Below are 20,160 nucleotides of genomic sequence, written 5' to 3'. Positions count from 1 at the left end.
TTAGGCAGCCTGCCACCCGCAGGAGAGCGCAAATGCACGCCCCGCGGTGCGGCGCGGTTTCATGCGCCAGGGTTCTATTGGTGCGCACTGCTTTAGGAACCGTAGCATTGCCTCTGGAAACACGTGACATACTCTCAACATCTAGCTCCCCCAAGTAAGCCAATGCCCATCATGACAACAGACAGCATGCCGTCAAACAGCCAGTGCCCATCGTGTTGTACATTACCTTGTCATGCATATGGTAGATTGTCGTACATACAGTAGATTGTCGTACATCGTCCCGTGATGTCATAACCTCCAAGAACCAGTCTCGCGGCACACGCCTACCCATGATGTCTTCCTCGTTGCCCTGCTGGAAGCAGCGCCGCGCCACTGCGCCGCCCCGATCCGCGCCATGCATTGCACATGTGTATACCGTACGTACCCAACACGCACACATGCATACAAACAAACAAACACACACACACACAGGCGGGCTTCGTTTTGTTGTTTTCTCAAAACACACACACACACACACACACACACACACACACACACACACACACACACACACACACACACACACACACACACACATGCCAATCACATGATAGTGGTGGCCCCACCGGCCGCAGCCGTCACGCCTCCACAGACACACGTAAGCACCCACCCTCATCACCTACACCACCTTCAACAGCGACGCCACCTACCACTCCTCTCTCTGAGATGAGAACCCTGCTGCATGCCCGTCTCCAAACAGCAGCAGCAAGCGCGCCAATACACGTGCCGACACGCACACCCGCGCCCACGTGACGCCAGGCTTACAACAACATACACAGACACGGGCACACTGCCGCAGTCGCGGCAAACGCCATGCACACACGGCCCTGCGTCAGGCGCGCGCAGCAGTCAGTTAGCAGTGCAACGCACGCACCCCTACCCGTTAGCCAGCCGCATCCAAAACACACCAGCCGCGAGAGGGCACGGGTTGCGGGACGCACACGCATAAATGCTGTCAACAAAAGCTCGTTTCACTGGCATTCCCATGCGGTACTCAAGTGCGTGCGTGTTTGCTCTCCTTGCGCTACCCAACCACACCTGGCACTTGCCCAACAGCGAGCACGTGCGGAGGTGCAGGTCCACCTGTCTTAACTCACTCATTGGGTTTACCAGCACCACCCAACCTGCGCAACACCCAACTAAGCCAGCCCCGCACAGCAGCACAGTAGCACAGCAGCACAGCAGCGCAGTGACAGAGCAGCTAAAGGCGTCAGCAATCCCATCCCTCCATCTTTTGTCTGTTAGCTCCATCTCACCCGCAGCCGGCCAAACCCCACCCCGTCCCCACTACCTCGCACATGAATGCCCATTCCCATTCGCAAGCGTGATGAAATCAGAAGGCAGCGAGCACGTCTACAGTACTGTACTTTGTACGGGCAAGGGCATATACGGCACGCACGTACGGTAGAATATACAAAGAGTTTGTTGGCACGCGGGCGCGAGCGCTTGCACGTACTACCTTTCCATTGTCGTTCAGCCGCACGTTCCCGCGCACTCAACACACCGAGCCCGAAGCGCGTGCCAGCCGCCGCCGCATTTTCGCTCGGGGTCCTTCGTTCACCATTCCGCTTCCTGCTCCAGATTCGCACTGCTCATCTGGCTGGACTCACTACTTGGTGTGGACTCAGACCCAGCCATCCTTAGAGAGAAAATCGTCTTGCGTGCGCTACTTACATCTCATCGCGTACGGGCGCCAACAAGACTGGCCAACAGCTAGCGCTCTTTCTCATATTTCCTTTCATGCGGTATTTCGTGGGCACAGCCGGCCCTCCACGGCCACAGCTGGCCACAGCAGTCAAGGAGACTGGAATGCTCGGCAATGGGCAGTACGGTGGGAAATGCCCAGAAGGCATCCCCTGTCAATAGCTGAAGCTTAAGCTTATTGTCATTACACTACGCTTTACACTGCGCTTGAGTTTGAACATAGCAGGCACCTGCATAACCTAATTGCTCTCAAAAGCGCTCTGTCGCGAACACGTCAGGTTTAGCGCTAGGAGCGGTTTAGGAGGCGCCCTAGGTTTTGCCATAAGAGAGCGTCAGCGAGGAGAGCCGCTGAAGCGGTGTCCTTGGGTACAGGGGTAATCGGCATCGCCAGAAAACTATAGCCTCTGGCGGGAAAGGGAGATCCTGAAACACATGAGCAGTCATTTGTCAGCATCGATTGGTCGGCGCGCACAGGCGCAAGGGAGAGGCGCTAGGAAGGGAGCCGAGGAGCCGGGCGCAGCTGCGATGGTGCTTGCGCGCGAACGTGTTGCAAACAGCCTCAGAGGGCCCCAGCCGGCGCGCTGAAGCCCATTTCTTACATGTCCAGATTGACCTCCGGCGGCCGCTAGAGCCTAGGCGCCTTTTGACGCCCCTTGACGCCCCTTGAACCCCCGCAGAGGCCGCAACGTACGCGCCGGGTTCCACTCAGCCGACGCGGCCGACGCCTCCTGCGCTGGCGCCGCGACTGGAGAAGATGAAGCGCTTGCGGTAAGCCGGGCAGAACCCGCGCTGATCTGGGCAGAACCCAGCGTCTAGCAACTGCGGTAAGCCGGGCAGCACCCGCACGCTTTCGACAGGGCAGTACCCGCATTACGACAGGGCAGTACCCGCATTACGACAGGGCAGTACCCTAGTTCGCGCCTAGCAGGCAGGTCCCTTGGGCAGAACCCATCTGACCGGTTCTCGGGCAGCACCCGCACGCGTTCTTCGGCGCTTCCGCATCGTCGTACGCACATGGGCAGAACCCAAGATGCAGGCCCGTCTCGGGCAGCACCCGCACGCGCGACTTGGGGCAGCACCCCGCTTACCGATTGGGCTGCACCCGTTCGCTCGTTCCCAGCGGGCAATGTCTTCGGCAATGCGGTCGCCGGGCCGCGCCCCCTTCCAGCCCACGCACACAACTGACGGCACGTTCTGCCACCTCCCCCTTTCCCTTGCAGGCCGAGGCGGTGGCACCACCCCATTCGGACAGGGCAGTACCCGTCGTTCGCGCCTAGCGGGAATTACACTTGGGCAGAACCCATCTGACCGGTTCTCAGGCAGCACCCGCACGCGGTCTTCGGCGCCACGCATTCGAACAAGGCGGCACCCGTCGTACGTACGAGGGCAGAACCCAAGACAGAGGCCGAGTCTCGGGCAGCACCCGCACGCGCGACTTGGGGGGCAGCACCCCGCGTTCCGATCGAGCAGCACCCGTTCGCTCGTGTACAGCGGGCAAATGTCTTCGGCAATGCCGCAGCCAGGCCGCGCCCTCTTCCAGCCCACGCATACGACTGACGGCACGTTCTGCCACCTCCCCCTTTTCCCTTGCAGGCCGAGGCAGTAGGGGTTGGGCAGGACTCAGGGGCCGCGCCTCACCAGCAGCAGCCGCTCGCAGCTGCCTTAGCAACGGAAGCTGGCCCCGACATCAACGCCGCAGCAGCACCGCCGGCGATGATCCCGGGCCAAGGTGGCCTCATCGAGCTTGCAGCAGACCAAGCGGGCCCGCTGCCCACCCAGCAGCCCTGGGCTTGCCGCCCAAGCCGGTTCGGCCGCAGCGCCATCCGCTTCAGTCGCGGAGCCGCCCGCTCCGGCCGCGCACCCCTCGCCGCAGCGCCACTGGCGGCGCAGACCGGCCTGCGGCAGTACCTCCGCCCCAGCCATAGCGCAGCCTGAGCTGAAGGCTGCGGCGCCTGCCTTATTGCGGCCGCGCCCTGGTCTAGGAGGGCCTCCTGGCGGCGCCGCTCGGCTTCCCGCAAAGGTCCGCCCCGGCCGCAGGCCCATACTGGCCGCCGCAGCAGCCCAATCCCAGCAGCAGCAGCCGCAGCAGCAGCCGCAGCAGCAGCCACAGTTCTACCTGCACTCGCCGCCTAGGCCTGGCCTGCCCCGCTGCCGCGACGCGCTGACGCCGGTGCCGGTCGCCCGCGCGCCATAGGCATCGCGCCTTCCCTGACCCTACTTCAGAGCTTGACCTCGAGCCTGGCCTTACTGCTGGACAACGCTGAGTTCCTGAGCAGCCTGCTACGACAGCTTCACGCGCGAGGCTCGCTGCCGCAACAGCTGACGAGTGCGGCATCCATCACGGCGCTCGCGCAACAAGACACTGCCACCGCGTGTAGGTCAAATCGGTACCCCGACGGAACACTCGTCACCCCTCGGAGGCCGCTGCTGCTACCCTGCCTGCCCGACGTTTGCAGCGCCTTCAGACTACTCTGGGCCACCCCGCGAACAGCTCGACGCGGCCTCCATGCGCAACAGCCAGACCATCATGACCGCCACCGGAGAGGCCCGTGCTGGTGGGCGGCGGGCCGCTGGCCGCGCGAGGTTGCGTCCTGACTGGTGGGCATTTAGCGCCCCCACGCCTTGGACTCGGCAAGCCGCCAGCACCATCTCCTACCTGCACTGCGCGCGTGGCGGGCCGCATCACGGCCATTGAGCCCGCAGTGGCATGCACGCCCCTCCACGCGCGTGTGGTTGGGCGGGCTGCAGCCGGCGTGACTAGATGGGAGGATGAGTGGGGACGCTGCCGGGTCGCTTCTGTTCCCACTTCTGGAGCCCCAACACTTCAGGGGCGAATGCGTTCGCGTAAGACTGAGCTCAGTGGGCGCAGGTCGGCGTGTTGTCGTCAATGCGCCATTTGATGAGATGGGAAGAGTAGTGCTGAAAGTGGCGGATAAGCGGGTGAGCTGTGTTACCATCGTGCCGGTGTGGCCAGTCGTGTGGGTGAGCAAACTCAGTCGGCTGCCGGAGCGGTTCAGGCGCTGTGTCAGGCAGGCAAGTGCCGGGCAGACAAGTGCCGGCCAACCCGCGGCCGGAAGCTCCGCACTATGCGGTGGAGGCGGTGTACGTGAGGAGCGAAGGCTTTGCAGCGTTTCAGGAGTGGTACATGGCCCGCTGAATGTACGCTGAGAGCCGCCGGCGCGGTGTCGTTGGGTATGCTGAACTGAAGCATGCTGGGGCTGGTGGCGCGAGGAACGGTGAAGGCCACTCAAAGTTAGCTGATACGGTGACGAGCATTTGAGCTTCAGCACTCAAGGAGACTGGAATGCTCGGCAATGGGCAGTACGGTGGGAAATGCCCAGAAGGCATCCCCTGTCAATAGCTGAAGCTTAAGCTTATTGTCATTACACTACGCTTTACACTGCGCTTGAGTTTGAACATAGCAGGCACCTGCATAACCTAATTGCTCTCAAAAGCCTCCCCCCACCCGCCCTTTCAGTCCAACGTGCCGCCACTGAATAGTTGCGAGGCGTGCCTCGTGTAGTCTGGCATATCTAGCCTCAAGCAAACCAATCGCAGACGCGCTACCGTACCGTCACCTCTTCATCCCACTTCAAAGAATGCGGAAGTTACAGAGGGGACAGTCCCAGCACGAAGACGCCGAGCCATCAGATGCTACCAGCGCCCATCTTGACTCCACCAATCCGACTTGGCTGCAACCCTCCCGCGGTCAAAGTCCGTGTTACTCCGCGCACAGTGAGTCCTAGCCAAGCCTCAACCCGCCAGAGCCCCACCGCTGTGCCTCAACGCCACAAGCCTAGGCACCGGAGTGCCGGGAATCGTCCAGGCCGCAGCACACACGCACAGCGCACGCACTAACCAGGGCGCAAGCGTCCAGGCACTAGAACGGTCGCCCACACGTGCGTCCTGCCCACACATAAAGCCACCAACCACTCACAACCTCTCACGGCGATGGAGGCGGGGAATCAGCTTCATATGGCAAGCGCAATACCATGCCTTCACCAACAGCCCGAGAGATGAACGGGTGCGCAGACGGCACAGTGCCCAACGCTTTGGCCTGATTACCTGATACCTAAGTCACAAACGTTTGGAGACGAACCCAGAAGTCAGCTACGACGGCAAGTCCATGGCTCAGCACCCGGGCCGACGGCAGCTTCACTCGCGCCGCCAGCCCGGTCATCACCATACGCTGCCGTCCAAAGTCCAGGGCAAACATAGCAGCGAGACACACCACATCCCACACAGGTGGCGCAAGCCCCGCAGGCGGGCGCACTAACCACAACCCCTCACGAGAGAAGGCACTAAGAGCATCCTCTGGCATGTAACCCATAGCCATCCCCATGCTTTCCCGCAGGGACAGCGCGACAGTGCAGTCCCAAAACCAGTGACGCTGGTCCCCATCCTGCATGTCAACCCACACGCCCAACACGGGTCAACAGGAACGCCGCGCGCACGCTCGCCAGCATGCCGTGGAAAAGCCCAGCAAGCGTTGGCAGCCACACGCCACAGTGCTTCCTTATGATAATGCTCCCATTTCAGCGACCACAAGCGGCCAAAGTGCACACGAAGGACCCGCCGCCAGGGCAGCCTCCACCCCCGACACACCCGCCTCGCACACATATTGCAAATGCTTAGCCTTCAGGGCGGCTGACTGCTTCCCATGCCCAGCACCCGGGCACTCCAAAGCACGCGGTCGTTGGTACCGTCACACGCAATCGGCGTGTGTGTCCACCACCTCTCCCATACATCCACCTGCCTAAACCCTGTCCCTTTGCACTCCCATACATCCACGATTCAGTCGATGGCTTGCACACCCTAGACTTCGCAGCCACTCCTGCCATCTGTACATTCATTCTACCCGAGCCCGCACGTCGCGGCCTAAGTGACGGCTAGAGTCCAAGTAACGCTCTAGCACGGCGGGAGTGCGCAGCTGCCCCAAGTCTAACAGTGAAGACGGTGGCAGCCCCACCGCCTGCGCATTCTGCAATGAACCGCGCCGAAAGCTGTGCACGGTTTCGCCGCCGTACAGACCAGCCGCAACCAGGTGCATGCGGAGCCGAGCACCCATGGCAGAACTGCTCAGGGGAGTCTCCTTGAACCTCTTTCCATCCGGGGCGAGAGGCCGGAACAGCAGGTCCGCCACTGCGCTACCAGGAGGCGCATCGGCAGCAGAGCAAAGCGCCATGTACAGCGCCAGTACGCGCGGTATGCTGAGACGAGGCTCCGCCACATCGGGCATCAGGAAGATCGGAGGTGCGCGCGCCAGCTTGTGAGTCTTGGTTCCGCGCTCGCAGAAGCACAGGATGGGGCCGAGGTACGAGCCCCACTGCCATGGCGGCAGCAGCGGGAAACCCTGGAAGGGCAGCGCCGTGTTGTCGGGGTTTACGAAGTCGCCGGTGCCCAGCTTGCCCAAGTCGTGCCCCCGCACAGCCGTCTGCCACAGCAGCAACACGCATAAGTGGTCTCGAAGCGCTACTAGCCGCTCGATTGCGGTGGCTGCCGCGCTGTACTGAGCCCACAGGTAGAAGGCCAGAGCGCGGTACTTGGCCTCCGTCATGGGCACCGCAGAGACCTCCGCATAACCCGCCTGCACCTGCTCCCGCTGGTAAGCAGTGCGCAGGTCCTCGATGATAGAAGACTCGCAAGGGTTGCCACGGCTAGTAGACGAGTTGTAGGGGCCTCCGCGGTCGATGCGGTTGAAGAAGCCGCTCAGTGACGATAGGTGAGATTTCAGAGCGCTGGGACCGGCCGGCACGTCCGCCGAAGCGCGAGAATGGTGGTTGGGAAGCCACCCCTTCATGACGTATGCCGCTAGGTCCTCGTCGGAACAGGTAGCGGGTGAGACGCCCGGCCGGTAGCGTTGGAGCCAGCCCCACAACTCCGCCGCGGCTTTGTTTTGCCTGGCGACAGTCGCAGAGGCCAAAGCTGACTGACGCAGCTCGTGCGCGGCCTCCAGCCCCGCCTGGTAAACGGCATGCCGCTGGGTGGCATCAGGTGTTGCACCGGGATCAGCCACCAGGGAAGCGACCTGCCCCAGCCGCAGCTGAGCCAGGTACCCCTGCAAGTACATGGAAACGGGTTGGTAAACAGATTGAAAGAACAACACAACGCCCGACCACTTACGCCGTGCCCCACCGGGGAAGATACGTTAGGCAGGGTGGCCGCCGTTGCCGGATAAACGGCCCCGTTTGAAGGGTTGAACTGTTGGAAGAGGCCGGCGTTAGCCAATGATCCACCGTTTTATGCATCCGGCTGCAAGCCACTCACCGGGAAAAGACCGGCGCTGGGATAGTTGTGGGGAGTCAGAAAGTCGCTGCTCGAGGCGAGGTTTGAGTACCCGAGAGGCGGATAACGAGCCCCGCTTAACGGTGTGACCTGCGCGGAGCACGAAGGTGGTGATTGGGTGCACGACGAAGGCACGCACGGTGACACGGTTCGTGCCGAGAGGCGAACTCACAGGTTTCGATAGCTCGCTCGCCCGAGCTCGCAATACCAATAATAATAAACTGCCATTCGGATTTGCCTGTTACAGTGGTGAGCGCATATCGAGGCGAAAGCGGAAAGGTGTTAAGTTGTTCTCCCAGTTGTTCGCCGTCAATACTTGCTTCGCCTATTTTGACCACTTGCTTCAACTCTTACCATAGCATTGCTCGCTCCGTATCGGCTCGAACTGACCGCAACCGAGCTCCCACCCGTCCCGCCCTCTTCGCGAGAGGGTATGCTGAACTGAAGCATGCTGGGGCTGGTGGCGCGAGGAACGGTGAAGGCCACTCAAAGTTAGCTGATACGGTGACGAGCATTTGAGCTTCAGCACTAGGGCATGCTTGTTCATAGCAGACGTCCATCCTGTGAATTACCACACGTACGTATGATTGGCCAACCGTGATTACCATTCTCAATGTCTTATCTTCTCAACACGTTGCATAGCAAAATGGGCTCCGCGATAGCCTCTGCTGTTCCCACCTTCCAAAAGAGCCTCGCTACCCGCATCTACCAAAACAGACCGCCCAAGCGGGCTGCACGCGAAATGTCCGCCCGTGTCAAGCCCCTCAGTGCGTGTGTGCCCAACCCACTCCCAAGTCCATCGGCCTTTGCACAAGAGCGTTGCAGGCCGGCCCTTTACCGTTGCTGCTGCCCTCCACATTGCTGCTGCCTCCCATGTTGCTGCTGCCTTCAACGTTGTTGCTGGTGCCGCTGCTGTGCCGCCGCCGCCGCCATGAGCTGCTGGTACTGCTCCGTCATCTCCGCCGCCTGCTGCCGCTCCGCCGCCTGCAGCTGCAACAGGAGGCGGTGCTGCTGCTGACTCAGCGCCTGCAGCGCCTGCAGAGGCGGCACCAGCGCCGCCATCGGTGATGATGCCAACGCCGCACCACCAGCAGCACCAGTAGCAGCAGCACCAGCAGCGGCACCGGTGCCCGCGCCTGTCGTGCCATTGCCGGGCATGCGCGTACCTGGCAGGCGACGACGCAGCGTTTCAGCCGCCGCCGCGGACCCCAGTTGCAGCTGCGCTTGCACCTCCTGCTCCTGTTGCTGCTGCTGCGCCTGTTGTTGCTGCTGGTGCCGCTGGGACTCGTGGTGGTGCCGCTGCTGCTGCTGCTGTTGCTGTTGCGGGTGCGGGCTCGAGCCGGGGCCAGCAGTAGCAGGCGCACTGCCGCCGCCGGCACCACCGCCGCCGGCACCCGCACCCGCACCCGCACCCGCACCCGCACCCGCAGAGCCCAGCGGCAGGAGCTCACGCGCCTGTTGCGCCGGTGCCGATGCGCCGGAGCGCTGAGGCGGCTGCCAGGGCAGTGGCGGCAGCAGCCCATGCATCTGCTGCTGCTGCTGCTGTTGCGGCAGTGGTCGGTGCGGCTGTAGCAACTGCTGCTGCTGCTGCTGCTGCTCGTGGTGGTGGTGGTGTGGCGGCGGCTGGTGCTGCTGCTGCTGCGGTAGCGGCGGTGGCGACATGCGCGCGCGCTTGAGCGGCGGCGGGTGCCGGTCCCGCGCCTCCCCGCCGCCGCCCAGCTGTGGGTCCCATGCGGCAGCGGCGGCGGCGGCTGTGTGGTGCGCCGCCGCCGCCAGCACCGGTATTGTCGCGCCTGCAGACTCCTGCATCTGCTGGTGCTGCTGCGGCTGCAACGGCGGCTGCTGGGGCTGCTGCGGGTAGGAGGTCTGGGCAGCAACATCCGCAGCGACAGCCGCAGTGGGCGCGCCCGTTTGCGGCGCCAGCGCGCCGCCGCCGCCGCCTCCACCTCCACCCCCGCTGCCACTGATGCCCCTGCTGATCTGTGGGCCGGCCACGCCCTTGCCTGGACACTGCCGCTGCTGCAGCTCCCCCTGCAGTTCCTGCTGCAGCTGCTGGATCCGCGCCTGCACCTGCGCCTGCAGCAGCTGCAGCTGCAGCTGCTGCTGGTGCAGGCTGCTGGCAGGCTCACCGCCACCACCAGTCGGGGAGGGCGCGCTGCCAGCAGGCCTCAGGTGCTGCGCCGCCGACGTTGCCGCCGCCGCCGTCGCCACCGGGGCCGTCCCCGCCACTGGAGCCGCTGATGACTTCGATGCCGCAGCGGCGGCCAGCGCTGCTGCGGCCATAGGCGTCGTGCTGCGGGGCTGCCGGAGGAGGGTGGCGGCGGTGGCGGGGGCCGGTGCCCGGTGTGGTGGGTCGTCCGCCGGTGGCAGCAGCGGCCTCTCGCCTGCTGCTGAGCGGACCACCACGGCTACTGCTGGCAGGTGCTGTTGCTGTTGTGGCTGCAGCTGCCGTTGCACAGCAGCGTAGCGGTGGCCGTCCTCGCCGTCAGACGCTGCGACGTCAGGGCCGCCGCCGCCCCCATCGCCGTTGCGCCGCCGCCGCCGCCACCGCCGCTGCCGCTTCCAGGTCCCGCCGCCGTCGCCGCCGCTCTCGTCCTCGCCATCGTAATCCGCCTCAGCCGCCGATGCGCCGCCGCCGCTGCCGTCGCTGCTGTCATCGCTGCGCCTGCGCCCAACCGCAGCAGCCGCATCGCGGGTGCCGGCACCGCCACCACACACCGCCCCCACGCCCGCCGCCGCCGCTGACGCCGCCGGCACCGACGCCGCCACACCCGCGGCGCAGTCCACCTCCATGTCCGTCACTGGGGCCAGGGGCGACAGCGACAGCGAGCTCTGCATACCGCTGCCGCCGCCCGCTGCCGCCACGCCCGCTGCCGCCACGCCGCCGCCGGCCTCGCCACGCCCAGCGGGCGCAGCAGCCGTAACGGTCGCCGCCGCCGCCGCCGCCACGACAGCCCCCTCGCCCCCAGTCCCGCCCACGACGCCGGTGGCGGCGCCCCCCGCCACCTCCAGCAGAAGCCCCGGCGTCGTGATACGAGTGCGGCTGCCACCGCCGCCGCCGCCGCCGCCGCCGCCGCCGCCATTCCCGCCGCCGCCGTACCCACCGCCGCACAGCAGCAGGCTATCGCTGCCGGCCCGCAGCAGCTCCCCAATGCTGACGTCACTGCCGTACCCAGTAAGTACGCTGCCGTAACCCGCACTGCTCCTCCTGCCGTACTGCGGCTGCTGCCCGCCGCCGCCACCGGCGCAGCTGTCGAAGGCGGCTGTCAGGAAGTCGTCCAGCCCCAGGCTGCTCAGGCGGCTGCTGCGGCGGAAAAAGGTGGCGGCGGAGTTGGGGGCGGCAGCGGCGGCGCTGGAGTCGAAGGGCGAGGGGTGTGGTTGCGATGCCGGATGGTGGTGGTGCTGCTGGTATGGGTACGGCGGCGGCGGCGGCGGCGGCGGAGGAGGAGGAGGAGGAAGTGGCGGCCGCGCCTGCTGGGGCTGTAGCTGCGTGTGGCTGCTAGCTACGCCCCCGAGACAGACCCCAAGCCCCGCCGCCGCCGCCGCTGCCGCCGCCGCCGCACCGCTGCTTCCCGCAGCCACCGCGGGCGACGTCGGCGCCGCTAGTGCTCCCACGCCACCTCCATTTCCACTTCCCGGCCCCGCCCCCTGAGGCCTGACTGCGTAAGGGGCTGCCGGCACCGCCGTCGCCGCCGCCACGGGCTCAAGGCCGCATGCCATCAGCAGGGCATTGGTGGAGGAGAGCCGCGGCACCGGCTGGTGCGACCTGGCTCCCCCTCCCCCTCCCCCTCCCCCTCCCCCTCCCCCTCCCCCTCCCCCTCCACCACCACCACTGGCACCCAGCCAACCGCCGGCGCCTGCCGCTGGTAGCTGTGGTGGTTGCTGGTGTGTGTGCTGGTGTGGGTGCTGGTGCGGGTGCTGATGTGGGTGCTGATGTGGGTGTGGATGTTGGTAGTGGTGGTTGTGGTGTGACTGTAGGTGTGGGTGCCATTGGTGCGGTGACGCATGCGGGGACTCCAGGGCAACAGGACTTCCCAGCGGCACGGGAGGCAGCAGCGACACCGCACCGCCGCCGCCAGCCACGACGGGCGGGGCCATCAAGAACTGGAAGGGGCTCCTCAAGCCGCCGCCGCCGCCGCCGCCGCCGCCGCCGCCGCCGCCGCCGCCGCTGCTGCTGCTGGTCGACTGCTGGCGAGCTCCCGCCCCAACCGCGGGTGCGTCAGCGGTCGGGGGCAGCAGTGGTGACTCTGGCGGCGCCTCTGCCGAGGCAGGTGTATACCGATGGGGGTGGGTCAGGAGCTCAGGCCATCGGGTCCCCGCCGCCGCCGCCGCCGCCGTGTACGCACCAGGTTCTGCGCCCGTGCCGCCGCCGCCGGCACGACCGGGATGCGCAGTGGCCAACGGCGATGACGCGGCGGCCTCCACGGCTAGCTCCGTCACTGCCACTGCTGTCATCAACACCGCTGTCCCACCACGACCAACACCAGCAGCAGCACCAGCACCAGCAGCCGCAGCCCCTCTTTCTGCAGCCGCTGGGGGAAGACCGCCGCCGCCACCGGGGCCGCGACCCACGTGATGCCGCGGCAGTTGCGGCTGCAGCTGCGGCTGCACCTGGAGCTGTAGCTGCTGGGGCGGCTGCGTCTGCGGCCCTCCAGGCTGTAGCAGCTGCTGCAGCTGCCAGTCCACCGGGCCCAGTGCGGGCGGGGACGAGTACAAGCGCGCGGCGTCCTCACCACCACCGCCAATACCAATATCGCCAATACCACCAATGCTGCCGCCGCCACCTCCGCCTCCACCTCCACCTCCGCCGCCACCCAGCTGCTGCTCTCCAGCTGACGGTGACGGGCCGGCCAGGTGCCGCCGCAGGGGGTGGTAGCGCTGGCCATGCCGGGACCCCTGCAGCTGGTGCTGGTGCTGGTGCTGGTGCTGCTGGTACTGGTGCTGGTGCTGGTGCTGGTGCTGCGCCGAGAGCCGCACTAAGTCCGTGGTGCTACCCCGGTGCGGCGCCCCCCGCCACTCGCCGCCATCCCCATCCCGGGGCCCCGCGCCGCCAGGCATCAAGTCGGGCGCGCCGGCGGCGACGGCGCCGGCGGCGGCGCCCGCGCTGCCGCCGTGGCTCGCGAGGCTGCCGCTGGCGCCGTCCCGGCCGCTGGCGCTGGCAGCCGCAGCGGCGGCGGCGGCGGCACCGCCGCTGCCGCCTACCCCGGCGCGCCCTGTTGCGGCACTGCCTCGACCGCCCCTGTTGCTGCTGCCGCTGAGGGCGCTGGCGCCTCCAGCCCCGCGGCCACCGCCGCTGCCGACGGCGGTGGTGGTGCTGGTGTTGCCGTTGCTGGCGACTAGGCAGCCGCCGCTGCCGCCGGCGGGCTCAGCAGTGGTGGTACACCCGGCAGTAGCAGCGCCGGCAGTGGCGGCGGCCCCTGGGCGGAACTGATGGGGCAATGGGAGGAAGGGCGCGCGAGGGCCAGCTGCGGCCATGGCCGCCGTGGCTGCGGTGCCGCGGCCGCCGCCGCTTGCCGACGGGCCACGCAGCGCAGTCTCAAGCATTTGGCGCAGCGTAGCCGCCTGCGCAGTGCAGTGGGAGTTTGTGGGAGGTTGCATCAGGTCGGGTCAGAGCTGGGGGGGAGGGGAGGGAGGGGTGCCAGAAGGCTGTGGCAGGGCAGATGATGAGATGACGCCTGATGACGCTGGCTCCACCGGGTGTGACGCCAGGCCGCTGGGTGGTGGCAGCCTGTGTCATTACGCGGCTCCTGGGGGCTGCAAGCTGTCTGACGGAGCGGCTGCGGTCCGCTCGGCTGCGGTCCGCTCGCAGCAGCGGGCAGGTTACGGTCGTGAAGTGGGTCAAACCGAGCGCGTGGCCAGGGGCTTCGGCTCCTAAGTTGTCGTACTGCAACCGCTAGACCGTTAATGTGAGGACTCTTACTTTTTGGGTCCCCCCGTTTGACCAACCCTCGCCCCGCACCTGAGCAATCATGGTAACTAGCGAGCTGGTGAGTGTCTCACTCAACGCCATTTGCACGTCAAGCTGGTTTCGCATCGCCAAGACGCAGCTCTCGACGTCCAGCGACGCCGTCTCCGGAACCTGTGCGTTCGGTATGCCATCTGCTGTAGCTTGCCTGGCGCTGTCGCAGCTCCTGCAGTAGTTAGTGGAAAGGTGTTGGTGTGCTCGCGGGCATTCCCTCGCGCGCCAGCTTGCCCTCACCTATCCCTGCTACCCGAGCCTTCATGGTTTGCCATTATTGTCTTGCGTGCATTTGACGTGCCTTGTCGACCGCGAGCAGAGTAAGACAGCCCTTGTTAGGTGCACAGTTAGGCCCTTGCCAGGAAGTTCTTCGTTCGCATTTGGTAAATATAAACGTTATATTATATTTGAAGCCCACGTTGGCAAACTTTGAAGGCCGATGTCCGTCACCTCAGCTCATCACGGGGGCACGATCACCTGACCGCCTAAGCTCCTCAGCTGCTGGCCCCCGCCACCGCCCCCCCCCCCCCCGCCCTCATATTTCAGCAGCACCGCTGCATCGAGCTTCAGCAAGCAACAGCAGCCATAACTGCTATAAAATTACAAGGGCCGATTGCGACGCGTTTGCTACCACTCGCAGCAGCACACCTCCTGAACGGCTGGTCGCTGGCCGTGGACACGTCCTCAAAGAGCTGCCTGGTCGCTATAATGCCAGGCAGCCAACTCCTGGATGTCCGACCCTAGCGCTCAGTATCCTTCCTATCTGGGATGTAACGCGTACATCACACGCCAGCGCTTGCAACACATGCAATGCCCACGCTGTGCAGCAACACTGTTGCGGGCCCGTCACGAAGCAGCCAGCACGCGCAGCGCGCCTCTATGCCACCTTGCCGAGTGCCGTCAAGTGTGCGCATGTGTGCAAACCCATTTGTGCGCGCCCCCATTCGCGCTCCTTCAGGCCACCCGCCACCCAGTCTAGCAACGGCTGGGTGTCCGCTCCAACACCATCAACAACAACACCAACCCTTTCCTCGCTTCCTTCCCGCAGCTGCTGACTCCCCTGCAATGCTTTTACGCGGCGGCGTGCTTGGCGACCAGGGCCTTGAGCTTGTCCTGGCTGGCGCCCACTAGGTCGTCCGCCTTCACGCCATCCTTGTACACATGGAAGGTGGGCATGGCGGTGATGCCGGCAGCCTCGGCAACAGCCTGCATGGCACGGAGGCGGAGACAGGGCCACACGAGAATCATGGTGTAAGCGTTGAAAGCGGGTAGCTGCGGTTGCGCGTCGAGTCGGTGTCACTGCGTCAGCCCCTCGGGGCCTGGTGGCTGCGGACCCTGCGTCAAGGACCCTGCCACCGTCCTTGGCCACCTACGCTCAACCGGGTCGGTATCTCACATGCTCCCGCAAGTAACGTGCAATTATTGTGACATCAGTGAGATAAGCAATGCGACTCACCGCGACGGCGTCAACATCGACCTTCAGGAAGATGACCTTGCCAGCATAGTCGTTGCTCAGCGTCTCAAACAGCGGCGCAATCATCTTGCAAGGACCGCACCACTGTACGCAAGTCAAGGGAGGACACCGCAACGTCATTTTCATCCAGCGCCACGAGAATTCGCCTTGCGCAGCTTCCTTTAGAGCGTGTTCCCCGACGAGCCCGCAGCGGTGTCATGTGCCATGTCTTACCGTAGCAGTGAAGTCGACAACAATCTGCCAGCAGAATTGACAGCAAAAGGAGTTGGTCAGGAACATGTGTTTAGATCGGCCGGACCATTAGCTCTGCTTCGCACGACTTGACTCACCGGCTTGTGCTCCTCCTTGCCCTTGGCCAGCTGAGCGTCCCAAGCCGCCTTGGAGTCGATCACAATAACAGAACCGCCCATTCTTACAGGATTTGAAGGAACTTTGGTGAGGACGGAAGGTGAGGACGATTGGGTCGCCTTGTATGCTCAAATATAAGAGTTATGCGTAGTTGGGGTTTTCAAATCGGCGTTAAGAGCATTGCATGTCATGTGGCCTCAGGCCCCAGAGCCCATGCCGGCACACACGTGGATCAAGCGCCCGCCGTTTGCCCCGGCGGCTGCTGATACCTCCCCGGCCCCGGAGTCTGCCCTGTGTACAGTAGCTTCATGTAAATGATGGCCTGCGAAAGGGCTATGTGTGGTCGGCGAGGGCCGGGTTGCCCTTCCTGGCGTACCCCCCGTACTTGCTACACGTTCGGGGCTGTGGCACGCCAAACAGACCGTGACAGGGACAGTGACAGTGACCGTGACCGCTTGCCCATTAACCCGGTCTAATGCAAGCATCTGGTGAATTTCAGTCCATGATTCCATTCCCTTAAACCGGGTAAAGGGCATGCGCCCAACTTGCATCAAATCCAATGGCTCCGCACAGACGCGTGCCTTTGCGTCCCCCGGGTGCTCCTGGGTGTTTCATGCCGCCGGCCGACACAGCCGTCGTGCTACCCGCGGCGCTCCCTGCTGAGCAGCTGCGCAGTGACGCCCTCCCCGACCACGTGGTGACTGGACTGGCGTGAGCGACCGACATGAACCTGTGCGGCTGTGCGCATCCCTGGCGCGTAACGTGTTGTGCGACGCGCCTTGGCACCCCGGCACCAGTGGCTGCGTGCCACCCCGTGGTGCCATCCCAAGGCTCCATGCTGGCCCCACGCCGCACGTGTGTCGTACAGCCACATGCACCTGCATGCGGCCAGTCGGAGGGTCCGAGGCGCCGACGGGGCCGCCCAAAGGCAAACCGGCGTGCGTCGACCAGGCTTGGGCTGCCTCCAGACTCGGGAAGGGGGGAGGGAGTGAGGTGCACTGGGGGCGGCACGCAGCCCTAGCACCGCAGCACCATAGCGGCCTGCATGGGGGCCGGGCAACACATGTTCACAAGGGTTCATACTCCCCAGGGCCTGGGTGGGAGACTGACTGGACACAGCTAGTCCCAGGGGAGGGCTAGTCCCGGGCTCCCGGCTAGTCATCAGGCCGCCGAGTGCTCAGTGTCCTAGGTAAGGTGGGAGTGTGATGGGACAGTGGTAAGGCAAGTTGGTAAAGTCCCGTAGGGTGCAGCTGATCCCAGAACCCAACAAATGGCATACCATTGGCAGCGGCAGGGCAGGAGTGTGCGGCTGGTCGAACGCCGGAGTTACTGTACCGGTAAGGTGGGAGGGATGTCTCTTGCTGCGTCATTGCTGCGTCATTGTGTGCCTGTCTGTGTGACTCCACCGTAAGGTAGGTGTGTCCAGATGCCGACTCAGCTGTACGCACACACAGTATGACCGCATGACGCTGGGCGGCTGGTGGCAGGCTGTAGGCGCCACTGCAGGCTGCCACGCCGTGTGGTTGAGAATGTCAAACGGTGCGGCTGCGACAGGGTTATACCACATGTCAAAGTGCCATGCATTACGTATTCCCCATTCTGCGCAGTCCCATACTGCCATACATCACTTTCATACTTCTCCACATTTTCATACTCCTCTCTCTTCCTCACACACACCCTCTCGTCCTCTCACGCACCTTCTCTGCCTCTCACGCACTACCCTCGCTTTCACTCTCCTCATTTTGCCTCGTACTCTCATCCTCTCATTTGTTTCCCTAGAACTGCGCGCCCCCGCGGCAGCATGCAGGCCCAGCTGCCGCACCACAGCCAGGCCCGCAGCGTGCAGGGGCGGGGTGGAGCGGGGGGAGGTCGGGGCGATTTCAGCGCCACTCCCTTCCCTGGGCCCCCTCCCCTAACACGCACACGGCCATCTCCTCCCGCTCCCCCGCCCTCGCTTGGTACCTGAGGATTGGGCTCCCGCATATAGCACTCCCCTCCTCCTGGCCCCCTGCCTGCCCTCCTGCTGCCTCTCGCTCCCCCTCAGGGGCTGAGGGGCTGCTGCTGCTCCTCCTCCCACTCCTCAGGGGCTGGTTGCGGACTGCGCCCGCCCCCCCCACACACCGCCTTCCCCTCAGGGGCTGGTTGCTGACTGCGGCCCTACGCTCCTGAACACGTCCTGCAGCTCCTCCAGCCCCGGGCTCAGCTGCAGCGCGGGGTAGCAGGCCGCCAGCTGCTGGTCCAGACGCGAGTAGCTGCCAAGGGGGGGAGGGAGGGGGGAGATGGGGGGAGAGGAGAGGGGTTGCAAGGATTGGTACAGAGAAGTGTAGCGAAGTAGACAGCAGGTGTGGTGTTGCGCGTACCGAGGGGGAGGGATGAAGAGGTGGGATGCGGATGTGGGGTGGGTGGGAAGGTGGACTGGGTGGGGGTGCGCAGGGATGGGGTAAGGGCAGGAGGGCTGGTCGGGCGGCGGGTACGCGGCACTGCACAGGCTGGCGCCGGGCGGGGTCCTGACCTGGCACTGGCACTGGCGCGTAAAGTGACAACAACACAACGCGTACGCGTGTGCGTTTACGTGTGCATATGTGTGTTAAAGAGCACAAGGAAAACAGTGCGCATATGTGTGTGTGTGTGTGTGCGTGTGTGTGTGTGTGTGTGTGTGTGTGTGTGTGTGTGTGTGTGTGTGTGCATGTGTGTTCATGTGTGTGTAGCGGCCACCTGGGCCCAGCCTCCCTGCATCCCGCCACGCGCCCGCGTTCCTCCTCCCCCTCCCCTCCTCCGGCTCCTCCTCCTCCCCCTCCTCCTCCTCCTCCTCACCGCTCAACGAGCTGCTCGTACAGCCGCTCCCACACCCGGTAGGCCAGGTTGGAGTTGCCCAGGTGCTTCTTCACCCGCGCGTACATCCGCTGGACCTTCTTATCCACCTGCATGTGTGCGCGCGCGTGTGTGTGTGTGTGTGTGTGTGTGTGTGTGTGAATGTGTGTGTGGATGAGTGAGTGCGGGCGTGTTTGAGTGTCTATGCATGTGTAGTTTGTGTTAGTGACCTCATAGCAACACAGACGCATGCGGTGTTGGCAGTCTTACGCGCACATGTAACAACCCCATGCCGGACAGCCCCAGCCCCACACGTCATCGACATCAGCAGCCGCCGCTCACGTCTTTGAGGCTGCTGCTCAGCAACGCCCGCACGTCCGCCGCGGAGAAGCCGGCCTGGTAGGGCACCTCGGCAGGCGACACCACCTGTGCAGGCGGAAGGAAACACGCACACAAAAGAGTGTGTTTTTTTTAAGATCACATCGAGAAACAACAGCAGGACAGTGTATGCTATGCAGAGTTCCGGCCCAAAGAGAGAGAGAGAGTGTGTGTGTGTGTTAGGAAAGCACACGGGAAGCAAACACGCAGAGCGGTCTGCGTGTCATTGAGCGTGTGTGTGTGCGCAGCAAGGATGAGGGGGAGGAGTGGTGCGAGAGGCCCCGCGCGCCCCGTACGTGGGTGTTCGCCTCCCTCCCATCCTCCTTCCCATCCTCCTTCCCATCCTCCATCCCCCCCTCCTCCTCCACCTCCTCCCCCTCCTCTCCTCCCCCTCCCCCTCCCCTTCCTCCGCCTCCTCCTCCCCCTCCTCGCCCTCCTCCTCCTCCCCCTCCTCCTCCTCCCCCTCCTCCTCCTCCCCCTCCTCCTCCTCCCCCGCCTCCCCCCCCCGGCACCTGCAACAACTGGTCCATGCGCTCACTGGCCTCCAGCAGCTTCCACAGGTTGGTGTAGGCCAGCTGCGAGCGCACGTAGCGGGACAGAGATTCCTCCTGTGTAAGGGGTGGGTGGGTGGGTGGGGGTGAGGTTGGGTGAGGGTGGGAGTGAGGTTGGGTGAGGTTGGGTGAGAGCACGAAGGCAAGGAACACACAAAGGCCCCGTGTAGACCGATGTGTGTGTGTGTGTGTGTGCGTCTTTGGGTAACAATACGACATTCTATCCCCCCCTTCATACTCATGACGCCAACCACTTCCTTCTCCATGAACGGCTGCACCCTCCGCCCCCCATACACACACGCCACGCGCCCTACCCCAGCCCCCCCAACCCCCCGCCCGCTCCCCCCTCCCCCCCCCCCCACCATCTTGGCCTCCGCCTGCACCATGGCCGGCTCCAGCGCCGCCACGTGTCGCACCAGCGGCCGCACCGCCTCCACGAAGTAGCCGTAGTTCTCAGCCCTGTAGGGGGGGGGGTAGTGGGTCCGGGGTTGCAAGGATTGGTACAGAGAAGTGTAGCGAAGTAGACAGGGGGTGGGGGTTCGGGGTGGGGATTAGGAGGGGCATGGAGGAGGAGGAGGGGAGGCAAGTGTGTGTGCCTGTGTATGTGTATG

At 64.5% G+C, this 20,160-nt stretch overlaps 3 protein-coding genes across 4 annotated transcripts in view; all 3 read right to left on the bottom strand.

Annotated features, from left to right (window-relative positions):
• Window positions 1-8,534: 8,534 nt before the first annotated feature.
• On the bottom strand, window positions 8,535-14,516 carry CHLRE_09g391901v5 (uncharacterized protein). Its single transcript, XM_043065613.1, has 3 exons — window positions 14,228-14,516; window positions 13,988-14,159; window positions 8,535-13,590 (listed from the first exon to the last, which is right to left on the bottom strand). The coding sequence occupies exons 1-3, from the start codon at window positions 14,260-14,262 to the stop codon at window positions 8,917-8,919; spliced, it is 4,881 nt and encodes a 1,626-aa protein (XP_042920978.1). The 5' UTR covers window positions 14,263-14,516; the 3' UTR covers window positions 8,535-8,916.
• A 55-nt stretch (window positions 14,517-14,571) lies between these two features.
• Window positions 14,572-15,966, bottom strand: CHLRE_09g391900v5 (uncharacterized protein). Its single transcript, XM_001694522.2, has 4 exons — window positions 15,791-15,966; window positions 15,675-15,698; window positions 15,444-15,545; window positions 14,572-15,193 (listed from the first exon to the last, which is right to left on the bottom strand). The coding sequence occupies exons 1-4, from the start codon at window positions 15,869-15,871 to the stop codon at window positions 15,059-15,061; spliced, it is 342 nt and encodes a 113-aa protein (XP_001694574.1). The 5' UTR covers window positions 15,872-15,966; the 3' UTR covers window positions 14,572-15,058.
• Window positions 15,967-17,215: 1,249 nt separating this feature from the next.
• Window positions 17,216-20,160, bottom strand: part of CHLRE_09g392000v5 (uncharacterized protein) — a 15,632-nt gene continuing 12,687 nt past the window's right edge. Inside the window, exons 27-31 of one of the 2 annotated variants that reach the window (XM_043065616.1) lie at window positions 19,912-20,008; window positions 19,511-19,606; window positions 18,963-19,046; window positions 18,624-18,730; window positions 17,216-18,061 (exon numbers count right to left, since the gene is read on the bottom strand). In XM_043065616.1, coding sequence (XP_042920977.1) covers window positions 17,941-18,061; window positions 18,624-18,730; window positions 18,963-19,046; window positions 19,511-19,606; window positions 19,912-20,008 — 505 coding nt within the window. In that variant the 3' untranslated portion in view covers window positions 17,216-17,940. The remainder of the gene's footprint in view (window positions 18,062-18,623; window positions 18,731-18,962; window positions 19,047-19,510; window positions 19,607-19,911; window positions 20,009-20,160) is intronic. The other variant, XM_043065617.1, reaches the window with a different exon arrangement.

This window comes from Chlamydomonas reinhardtii, chromosome 9, assembly GCF_000002595.2.
Source record: "Chlamydomonas reinhardtii strain CC-503 cw92 mt+ chromosome 9, whole genome shotgun sequence".
Classification (NCBI taxonomy): Eukaryota; Viridiplantae; Chlorophyta; class Chlorophyceae; order Chlamydomonadales; family Chlamydomonadaceae; genus Chlamydomonas; species Chlamydomonas reinhardtii.
The sequence above is the reverse complement of the archived record's forward strand: the minus strand, read 5'-3'. Positions and strand labels throughout refer to the sequence as shown.